General features: G+C 41.8%; 1 protein-coding gene across 3 annotated transcripts in view; it reads left to right on the top strand.

The window, feature by feature from the left end:
- The window catches only part of abcc8 (ATP-binding cassette, sub-family C (CFTR/MRP), member 8), a 159,905-nt gene that overhangs the window by 82,082 nt on the left and 65,812 nt on the right, over positions 1-12,011 (top strand). For all 3 annotated transcript variants that reach the window (XM_034176906.1, XM_034176905.1, XM_034176907.1), the window contains exons 11-13: positions 1,165-1,327; positions 7,649-7,689; positions 8,037-8,182. In XM_034176906.1, coding sequence (XP_034032797.1) covers positions 1,165-1,327; positions 7,649-7,689; positions 8,037-8,182 — 350 coding nt within the window. The remainder of the gene's footprint in view (positions 1-1,164; positions 1,328-7,648; positions 7,690-8,036; positions 8,183-12,011) is intronic.

Below are 12,011 nucleotides of genomic sequence, written 5' to 3'. Positions count from 1 at the left end.
CTCGTTTGAAGCGTGATGAGGAGTCACTACTGCCTCAGTGCGCACACACAGCGGAGCTCATGTGATACATTAATTCCAGAAGTGATTACAGGTATTTTCGGCATCCAAGGTTTGACAGAAAATGATTAATCTGCTCCAGAGCACAGAGCAGGTAGAATTTGGTGCGCAAAGAGGAGACCCGCTCCAAAAATAGCCTCTCAGGTCTTGCCTCAGTGCGCACACACAGTGATCCATTAACAAGATATTAAATCAACATACTTTTACATACAACAGACATCAACATACAGACATACTTTTATAGCAAGGAACTGTTTTATCAAGCTATAAAAAACATTAAAAATAATTACCTTAAGCTGCTCAAAATACATCCCACATGAAGCAGGAAAGAGGAAAAAAGTGTCCAGATGAAACAGTCCTCTGTGATGCCAGAAGTGATTAGAAGTGTTTTCAACATCCAAGGTTTGGCAGAAAATGATTAATCCACTACAAAATACATAGAGTCCAGCACACAGAGCAGGTGCAATTGTGTGCGCAAGAGGAGGAGCCGCTCCAAAAATAGCCTCTCAGGTCCTGTGAAGGTGCCAGGCGCACAGATAATGGACTTTTTGCAGACTCGTAAGCACCACGCAAATGCCTCTAAGCCATCGCAGTAACTCGAACACAAACTGCGCCATGCTGTTGTTGCTAAATTTTGAACATCTTGAAATTAGTGCCACGCTCAGAGAGGAGCCTCGTTAACTGAAGATAATGCCTCTAAGAGCCACTCTGAGCCACTATAATGCCACGATAGCTCACGAAACAAAAAAAAACAGGGTGCGTGGCTCCTTCTTCACTCGGTGGGACCGAGGCTTTACACCACTACTAGTTACCATGTGCAACATCCACGTGAACCATCTCAAAAGTAACCGAGTTGGCCAGAAGCGAGCTGAAAGCTATACTTTAATATGACCCCTTTCACGGCTCACCAACATTATCCTGTCTGTTTCAGTCCACTTAGTGGACTCAAACACTTGATGGTTTAAACGTTAGTGGTGGTAAAGTCACACAGGTTACAGAGGAATTTCTCAGGTGTGAACAGTTGTAATGACCTCTGTGGCACATCTGTCTTTAAAGTCATCATCTTTTCTCTTCATTCGAATCATCAACACTTCTTTCCCCTTACAGGAGTATTCCAGTGAACGTTTGAAGAAGACCAACGAGTTGCTGCGGGGCATTAAGCTGCTGAAGTTGTACGCCTGGGAGCACATCTTCTGTGACAGCGTGGAGGAGACCAGAGGCAAAGAGCTCACCAGCTTACAAGCTTTCGCCCTTTACACATCGATATCCAGTACGACACCTGAGTTCCTCACCAGTCAGCCTCACTCTTTCAAGATCTGAGCTATAAAATGGTGCAGAAAATAAAACCGCTCAGGTTCTCTAAATAATGAAGGTTAAGTGGCTGCAAAAGCTTCCTGCTGTATAATTGTAGCTTGTGATTGCCATGTGTGCTTCTGTTGCAGTAGCAGTTTCCGTTTACTAACAAGTGAAGAACAGATGAGCAGATATATGTTTCACTACAATCACATATAAGCACTAGACATAGTAGCAGTCACATTTCAAATAAATTTTAAATACAACAATAGCAACAACGTGTGTTACTTGTTGTATGGCTGGGGGGCCTGGCTGCCTTTTTGTTTCTGTCTTTTGTTTTTCCTTCCAGGTGGCTTGCATTTGGGACTGAGTGGCTGTGTTGCTGAGGTTATCAGGACCTCACTCTGATCACCTGCGGCTCGTCAGGACTCACAGCTGTGGTGCATCTATATGGATTGGAACATGGTGGCATTTAAGACTGGAGTATACAGTGTGTATTTCCCAGAGACTCGACCTTGTGACCAGACGGGTGAGATCGTCGTCTCGGGAGCCATCTCATCATCAGTGGATGCAGAGAACGTCCAGGGTTTGATGCACGGTCTGTGAAAGAGGAGGGGGTGAGGTCTCACGCTCGTCAGCACACTTCCTGAGGTACGTTAGATTTTGTGACTAACATTTATACAGTCAGTAAATGTGGTGTCCCTCACACCTTTATTATATTGAGCTGTATGTTAGTCATGTATCGGCTTCCACTGCAGTGGAGTTTTGTGAACTGGATGTTCCATGCCTGCAGGTTGGGAAGCTGATTAGTAATCAAGCCAGGAAGTGTTTGCTGTTTGTACACCTTTAAGTGTTCTCTCTGTGTGTAGAGTGTGGACTCACATAATGGTTCCTTCTTTCACAGACTCGGTTTGTTGCGGCCACCTGGGGGGTGTCGGCGGGGTCCTTGGGTCCGAACAGCTTCTGGCTCCGGACCGTTAGCGCTGCTGGGAGCGCACCACGCCAGACCGCACTTTCTTTTGTTGTTTTTTGTATCACTGTTATGTATTAAATTCAGTTAGCCTTTGTACCGTGCTCTGCTTATTTCATACTGGGTCCTTCAAACGCTGGTCGGTTCTCCGAGCTGCGTCCGACACATAACAGTAGTCTCTGGCCACACCTGTGCTAAGTGACTGACTGAAACAAAGGCAAGGATGCAGCCAGAGGAGAGGACATCAACCATTCTGTTGGAAGACAAATGCAGATGCGGTTTCCAGCCATGGTCCCTGGAGGGGGGTGTTTCTCCTGGGCCAGGTTTGTGTGGTCGCCGGGAGGCTTCCCGTGAGGGTGGGGTACTGTTGTATGGCTGGGGGGCCTGGCTGCCTTTTTGTTTCTGTCTTTTGTTTTTCCTTCCAGGTGGCTTGCATTTGGGACTGAGTGGCTGTGTTGCTGAGGTTATCAGGACCTCACTCTGATCACCTGCGGCTCGTCAGGACTCACAGCTGTGGTGCATCTATATGGATTGGAACATGGTGGCATTTAAGACTGGAGTATACAGTGTGTATTTGCCAGAGACTCGACCTTGTGACCAGACGGGTGAGATCGTCGTCTCGGGAGCCATCTCATCATCAGTGGATGCAGAGAACGTCCAGGGTTTGATGCACGGTCTGTGAAAGAGGAGGGGGTGAGGTCTCACGCTCGTCAGCACACTTCCTGAGGTACGTTAGATTTTGTGACTAACATTTATACAGTCAGTAAATGTGGTGTCCCTCACACCTTTATTATATTGAGCTGTATGTTAGTCATGTATCGGCTTCCACTGCAGTGGAGTTTTGTGAACTGGATGTTCCATGCCTGCAGGTTGGGAAGCTGATTAGTAATCAAGCCAGGAAGTGTTTGCTGTTTGTACACCTTTGAGTGTTCTCTCTGTGTGTAGAGTGTGGACTCACATAATGGTTCCTTCTTTCACAGACTCGGTTTGTTGCGGCCACCCTGGGGGGTGTCGGCGGGGTCCTTGGGTCCGAACAGCTTCTGGCTCCGGACCGTTAGCGCTGCTGGGAGCGCACCACGCCAGACCGCACTTTCTTTTGTTGTTTTTTGTATCACTGTTATGTATTAAATTCAGTTAGCCTTTGTACCGTGCTCTGCTTATTTCATACTGGGTCCTTCAAACGCTGGTCGGTTCTCCGAGCTGCGTCCGACACATAACATTACTGCTGGAAAATGCTGCTAAAACATGATCAAAATACTATTTACAACCAGAAACACAAACTATATTGATATATTTGGGAGTATGCATAGTAAGAAATGCCCCTTGGGTACCTCCCTAGGGAGGTGTTCCAGGCACGTCCAGCTGGGAGGAGACTCAGGACCCAGGAATAGGTGGAAAGATTATATTTCCACACTGGCCTGGGAACACCTCGGTATCCCCCAGTCAGAGGTGGTTGATGTGGCCTGGGAAAGGGAAGTTTGGGGTCCCCTGCTAGAGCTGTTGCCCCGGCTATCCGATCCCAGATAAGTGGCTGAAGATGTATGTACATACTAGGAAATGGACAAATTAACAAACAAACAAAAAAAAACTGCAATTTTACACAGTCAGACAGTGATGAAAGAGCCATAAAATAGAGTCTGACATCACATCAGCTGCTATGGGTATGTCAGTGAAGGGAGCAGAGTTGGCAGTTACATGCAGTGTGTATGTAATATACAGGAAATGACTGTGACTGTGTCTGATGTTTCTGTGGCACAGAGCTGTCTCTGTGTGGCTGCATTCATAGTGTACCACAAACAACTCAAGAGTACCAAACAAATAATTTAATATTATTATGAACTTGGATAATACAGTTTTCAATTCATTTAGCAACATTTGGATTAAAAACCTTATTAAAGAACATGTATCTTTGTCAGCATGCAAAAGCAGCAAAATATGTCTTCATTTGCCTCCACGAAAAGCTTATCCTGCATACAACTGATAAATTCCTTATTGCATGCTTTTAACAAGGAGCCTATTGAGCCACAATTTCAGCACCAGAGCTGTCCATCTCTTTTCCTTTCATTCTCTTTCTCATCAGTGTGCACAACATACAAGATCGCTGCACCTCCAAGATAATGCAACTATATTGTCCTACTGTGAACTTTACTTGATGCTGAAATATGTCCGTGTGTGAGACTGTGTCTCTTTGACTGTGTCTCTTTTGTGTCCACCCCATGCAAGGTGTAGTGTGTTGTTGCAACAAGGTTGCTGGCCTCTTTATACTCTCATACTACTGGGTCCTTAACCAAAACACATATAATTTAGACAGTATTAATGTTAAAATAGACCTGCATTGAAATAAATGTGGTCAGATTTCAGAAAGAAATAGCTGATATGTATTTATAAGACCCTTGTGAATGCAGTAAAGTAAATCTGTAAGCCCAAATTTGTAATTCAGCGGAGAAATCTTCGTTTAAAAATGACAAATTTGCAGCTAAAATTTAGCCCTCTGTGAAAACAGTTTGTACAGCCGTATCATTACCATGACGTCAGGGACAAGACGACGCGCTCCCGCCTTCAGTCCGATCCCGCATTGAAATTGATTTTATCTGTTAGTAATGTTACTTATACACGTCCTGGTTTCAACATCCAAAAGTAAGCTGCAATGAATGTGGGCTCAGATCAGCAACGACATCGACAGCGGGCGCCGTTCTTCCTTTCCCGCTCTCTGCCTCCGCTGTGCTTATTAAGTCTGCCAGCTCGTCTCGGCAATCGGAGCCCCAAAGCTCTGAGAGAGGTTTATATATTTTTAATGACTGGGATTCTTTGCGGGTCTCGCCTCCATATCCCGCGATGGTACCGGAGGCGAAAGACAGTAGATTTTCATTGGGACACCACTCAATCAAACGGGCGTATGGAAAAAGTCCCCCAAAATAATTTTCAAGCACAAATAAAAGAAATGTGTACTCACCAAACGTGCCGCAAGACAATATGAAGTTTTAAAAAAGTAGATCCTTCCGTATAAGACAAGAAAAAGGTGCAGATGCAAACTGACGTAAATCCACAAATTACGGTTGGTGCGCAATGCATGCTGGGAGAGAGGGTCTTCTCCGTGACGTCTCGGCAGCGTCCATGATGAGAGGGACAGTTTTGCGGAGGGCTAAATGTTAGCTGTAAATTTGTCATTTTTAAATGAAGATTTCTCTGTTGAATGACAGATCTGGGCTTCCAGATTTACTTTACTACATTCAGAAGGATCTTATGTGTAAATGTAAGTCATTTTTTGGTCCAAAGATCTGACTGCATTTATTTCATTGCAGATCTACTTTAACTTCACAACAGTTTAGGTTTAACCAGATGTCAACAGCATGTTGTGCAACAGTGATGACAGAGCAATGGTTCCCAATCTTTTTTTTTTTTTTTGGACCCCTCTGAGACTGCTTCTATGCATCCCTCTAATTTTGCCAAAAATTAATTTGAATGCGTATACAGCTTGTAGTTACTGGGCAGTCTGCTGTATCTACAACCCCTGGCAAAAATTATGGAATCACCGGCCTCGGAGGATGTTCATGCAGTTGTTTAATTTTGTAGAAAAAAAGCAGATCACAGACATGACACAAAACTAAAGTCATTTCAAATGGCAACTTTATGGCTTTAAGAAACACTATAAGAAATCAGGAAAAAAAATTGTGGCAGTCAGTAACGGTTACTTTTTTAGACCAAGCAGAGGGAAAAAAATATGGAATCACTCAATTCTGAGGAATAAATTATGGAATCACCCTGTAAATTTTCATCCCCAAAACTAACACCTGCATCAAATCAGATCTGCTCATTAGTCTGCATCTAAAAAGGAGTGATCACACCTTGGAGAGCTGTTGCACCAAGTGGACTGACATGAATCATGGCTCCAACACGAGAGATGTCAATGGAAACAAAGGAGAGGATTATCAAACTCTTAAAAGAGGGTAAATCATCGCGCAATGTTGCAAAAGATGTTGGTTGTTCACAGTCAGCTGTGTCTAAACTCTGGACCAAATACAAACAACATGGGAAGATTGTTAAAGGCAAACATACTGGTAGACCAAGGAAGACAACAAAGCGTCAAGACAGAAAACTTAAAGCAATATGTCTCAAAAATCGAAAATGCACAACAAAACGAATGAGGAAGGAATGGGAGGAAACTGGAGTCAACGTCTGTGACCGAACTGTAAGAAACCGCCTAAAGGAAATGGGATTTACATACAGAAAAGCTAAACGAAAGCCACCTTTAACACCTAAACAGAAAAAAACAAGGTTACAATGGGCTAAGGAAAAGCAATCGTGGACTGTGGATGACTGGATGAAAGTCATATTCAGTGATGAATCTCGAATCTGCATTGGGCAAGGTGATGATGCTGGAACTTTTGTTTGGTGCCGTTCCAATGAGATTTATAAAGATGACTGCTTGAAGAGAACGTAAATTTCCACAGTCATTGATGATATGGGGCTGCATGTCAGGTAAAGGCACTGGGGAGATGGCTGTCATTACATCATCAATAAATGCACAAGTTTACGTTGATATTTTGGACACTTTTCTTATCCCATCAATTGAAAGGATGTTTGGGGATAATGAAATCATTTCTCAAGATGATAATGCATCTTGCCATAGTGCAAAAACTGTGAAAACATTCCTTGCAAAAAGACACATAGGGTCAATGTCATGGCCTGCAAATAGTCCGGATCTTAATCCAATTGAAAATCTTTGGTGGAAGTTGAAGAAAATGGTCCATGACAAGGCTCCAACCTGCAAAGCTGATCTGGCAACAGCAATCAGAGAAAGTTGGAGCCAGATTGATGAAGAGTACTGTTTGTCACTCATTAAGTCCATGCCTCAGAGACTGAAAGCTGTTATAAAAGCCAGAGGTGGTGCAACAAAATACTAGTGATGTGTTGGAGCGTTCTTTTGTTTTTCATGATTCCATAATTTTTTCCTCAGAATTGAGTGATTCCATATTTTTTCCCTCTGCTTGGTCTAAAAAAGTAACCGTTACTGACTGCCACAATTTTTTTTTCCTGATTTCTTATAATGTTTCTTAAAGCCAGAAAGTTGCCGTTTGAAATGACTTTAGTTTTGTGTCATGTCTGTGATCTGCTTTTTTTCTACAAAATTAAACAACTGAATGAACATCCTCCGAGGCCGGTGATTCTATAATTTTTGCCAGGGGTTGTATTAGTAGCAATATCTTAGTGAGAGTCTTCACACAAACCCACATATTAGCCATAAATACTTTCATCTCACGCTGTGTTTGTTCACTGTGTGAAATCCTTTAGAAAACCTCTCACACTTGTTTGTTTTCTGCTTTTCAGTTTTCATGAATGCAGCTATTCCCATTGCAGCTGTATTAACGGTCAGTGTCTGCTCCTCGTCTTTCATTAAATGCACTTTAAAGAGAATGAATGTGTTTTAGAGCTTTCTTCCTATGACGTCAGGTTATACAGAACCCAGCTGAGTGCGTCAGGTTTATGTCTGTAAAACAGCCAGTGAAGAAAAGACGAGTGACTGATTTGACAAGTCACTCAGACACCAAGAAAGCAGACACATATACTGTATAAAAGACAACTGTAGACAACAGTGTTGAGTTTATCACACCTTCTTCATTAGATGATGCTTCTAGTGATCAGCCGGTCAACAGTCACTTCTTAAGTTTGAGTTATTGGGATTAACTTCAGTGATTCTGTCCTTCTCTTCCTGCAGACGTTTGTGGTTCATGTCCACATCTCTGAAGATGCTGACCTGTCCCCAGCTGTGGCCTTTGCCTCCTTGTCTCTCTTTCACATCCTTGTCACCCCCCTCTTCTTGCTTTCCAGTGTGGTGCGCTCCACTGTCAAGGCTCTTGTTAGGTGAGAAATTGTTCTTTGTTATAGTGAAAACTGTGTTTTCATCATTTTTGTGGTTGTTTCTACACACATCAGAGAGTGCAGTTTAATCGTCTGGAGATAAGACTGCATACATTCAGTGAGACTGAATGTGGTTCAGATTTTGGTTTGGAAAAGCCTGAAATTTCAAACAAATGGAAAAAAGTGCTGAACAATATAATAAAAAGGAATAAAACTAGAGCACCGCGCTCGGAAAGTGCAAACCTCTGCCAACACTAGTTTTCAATTCGACAAAATTTTACTTTGGAGAAAATTTTCAAGGTCAAAGTCTTGTTCGACGTGTCTTTTCAAAACCTAAATTAGATGTGATCAAATGTCAGGAGTTGTAAACCATTCGAAAGATTCAGATGGCTTTCGGTGAAGATTCTGTTGGTGTCACATGGATTAAGGAGTGTTAAAACCTTTTTAAAGACGGCCCACAGCGGCGGAGGGCGCGCGGCGCACCGAGCGGCCATCGACAGGCTGGAATGACCAGATCATTTCCAAACTGAACGCTGTGTTGATCCGGGACATTGTGTGACTACCACAGAAATGGCAAGAGAGCTGGACATAGCACTTTTGCGGCACATTCCACTGTTACAGGAGATTTTGTAATGAAAGACGTGCGGAGGATTTCGCGCGTCGGCACTGAGCCGCTCATGGCGCGCAACAAAAGAAACACCTCTGTGTTGGAAACCATTCGGAAGAGTCAGACGGCTTTCAATGGCTTTTCAGTCGAGTGAGTATCCGAGAAATTGTGTAACAGCTGGACATGCCACAATCCTGTGAGACTTCCAACACGGAGGTGTTTTTTTTTGTTTGTTTTTTTCACGCCCTCCACCGCTGTGGGCCGTCTTTAAAAAGGTTTTAACACTCCTTAATCTGTGTGATGCCGACAGAATCTTCACCGAAAGCCATCTGAATCTTTCGAATGGTTTGCAACTGGCTGTCTCTAACAGTTTCTGAAAAAAATTTCATGGAGCAAAGCGGCAGTTGCTCTGCCATTTCCCTGACAATAAAAATCTGACGAGGGGGCTGGACCAGTGCTCACTCAAAGCCTGCCCACAGGCGAATGACGCAGCCGACAGGCGTGAAAAAACTCACGCATGCGCACGAAGGTTCAAGCTTGGCTGATGCAATCACACATGATTCAAATCCATATAGTTTTTGAAAAAAATAAAAAGGTCTGTTACTTTTTGGACAGACCTCGTATTTAGTTTATGCACTTGAATCAAAGTTTTTTTGTTGTGTTGTCAGTTTTTTTTTTTTTTTTGTCAACTTTTCGGTTTCTGAATTCTTTTTCAGATAATTTTCACAGAACATTGGTTATCTCTGCTATACACAATTTGTCATTGCTTTTTGGTACTTGGTTTCCGACTGATAACTGGAAGACAGACAGGCATAAAATTGGAACCTCCATCCAATTTTGGTGATGTAGTTAAATCCATAACAGAAACTTGAGACTGATTTAGTCAATTTTGATTGAGATATAATGAAAAATGTACAACAAATGGGCTTTTCAATATTAAATTCAAATGTCCACAAAATCCACAATCTGGATCATATCTGGGTCAAACTTTGTCAGGCATTACTGAGTGCCAGTCTGCCCCTCACTTTCAAATGTGAGTGTGATTGGGGCATGTTTGACTAAGATATAATGTAAAATATACATTAAATTGGGTTTTTAGTGTTAAACTTAAATGGCCACAAAATCTGTAATCTGCATCAGATCTGGATCAAGCGTTGTCAGTTGATAAAGGATACCATCCTCCATAACACTCTCTCTCACAAATTTGATCTTTTTAACATAGTTAAGATACGGATTTTTCCAACTTTACAAGATTTTTTTCTGACTTTGACCTTTGACCTTGAAAATTTAATAAATTCCTGTCTATCAGGGTATGAATACTCAGTTAAAATTTTATAACAATATATGAACAATTGTGGGCTCCAGTCTGTTCACAAACAAACAAATAGGGGTGAAAACAAAACCTCCTCCAACTTCTTTGATGGAGGTAATTACCAATTACACACAAGATAAAAACAACTATACACACAGATAGAAAGACAGACAGACAGACATCAATAAAATAAATAAATATATAGATATTAAGAAAATATAGAAATGAGATGTAAAGGGTAGATGATGATACAAAGTTGCAGCAAATTTCTTTTGAATGAAAAATGCTTTCCATGGTCTGTGATGACTGTGTTTTTAACCCTGTACCAGTTGATCATTTTCTTGCACATAATGACATTTTTTCTTACTGTCTTTTTTCTTACTGTCTTTTTTTCTTTTACTATTTTGTTTGAGTTTTGTTGTTGTATCTGAGTGAAATTTTGTTGCATGGGTGTCTAATAAATTCAATTCAATTAATCTCAAAGGAAAATAAAGTTATGGACAGTAGACATATAGCACCATTGAAACATTAATCCTCGTGCTTGAATCTTTGAATGTTTTTTTTGTTTTTTTTGGTAAAAATAGCTGTGCTTACTGGAATTCTAAAAGGTCTGGATCCAAATCAAATCAATTTTATTTATATAGCGCCAAATCACAACAAACAGTTGCCCCAAGGCGCTTTATATTGTAAGGCAAAAGCCATACAATAATTACAGAAAAACCCCAACGGTCAAAACGATCCCCTATGAGCAAGCACTTGGCGACAGTGGGAAGGAAAATCTCCCTTTTAACAGGAAGAAACCTCCAGCAGAACCAGACTCAGGGAGGGGCAGTCTTCTGCTGGGACTGGTTGGGGCTGAGGGAGAGAATCAGGAAAAAGACATGCTGTGGAAGAGAGCAGAAATCAATCACCAATGATTAAAAGCAGAGTGGTGCATACAGAGCAAAAAGAGATGAATAAAAAGAAACACTGGGTGCATCATGGGAAACCCCCCAGCAGTCTAAGTCTATAGCAGCATAACTAAGGGATGATTCAGGGTCACCTGATCCAGCCCTAACTATAAGCTTTTTCAAAAAGGAAAGTTTTAAGCTTAATCTTAAAAGTAGAGAGGGTGTCTGTCTCCCTGATCCGAATTGGGAGTTGGTTCTACAAGTAAGCCTGCAGTCTGAGAGCGAAGCGCTCTGTTGGGGTGATATGGTACTATAAGGTCCCCAAAATAAGATGGGACCTGATTATTCAAAACCTTATAAGTAAGAAGAAGAATTTTAAATTCTATTCTGGAATTAACAGGGAGCCAATGAAGAGAGGCCAATATGGGTGAGATATGCTCTCTCCTTCTAGTCCCCGTCAGCACTCTAGCTGCAGCATTTTGAATTAACTGAAGGCTTTTCAGGGAACTTTTAGGGCAACCTGATAATAATGAATTACAGTAGTCCAGCCTAGAAGAAATAAATGCATGAATTAGCTTTTCAGCATCACTCTGAGACAAGACCTTTCTAATTTTAGAGATATTGCGCAAATGCAAAAAAGCAGTCCTACATATTTGCTTAATATGCGTATTGAAGGACATATCCTGATCAAAAATGACTCCAAGATTTCTCACAGTATTACTGAAGGTCAGGGTAGGCCATCCAGAGTAAGAATCTGGTTAGACACCATGTTTCTAAGATGTGTGGGGCCAAGTACAATAACTTCAGTTTTATCTGAATTTAAAAGCAGGAAATTAGAGGTCATCCATGTCTTTATGTCTGAAAGATATTCCTGCAGTTTAACTAATTGGTGTGTGTCCTCTGGCTTCATGGATAGATAAAGCTGGGTATCATCTGCGTAACAATGAAAATTTAAGCAATGCTTTCTAATAACACTGCCTAAGGGAAGCATGTATAAAGTGAATAAAATTGGTCCTAGCACAG

Source organism: Thalassophryne amazonica, chromosome 8 (genome assembly GCF_902500255.1).
Source record: "Thalassophryne amazonica chromosome 8, fThaAma1.1, whole genome shotgun sequence".
In the NCBI taxonomy this organism is placed as follows: domain Eukaryota; kingdom Metazoa; phylum Chordata; class Actinopteri; order Batrachoidiformes; family Batrachoididae; genus Thalassophryne; species Thalassophryne amazonica.
This window is presented reverse-complemented; position numbering and strand designations above follow the sequence as displayed.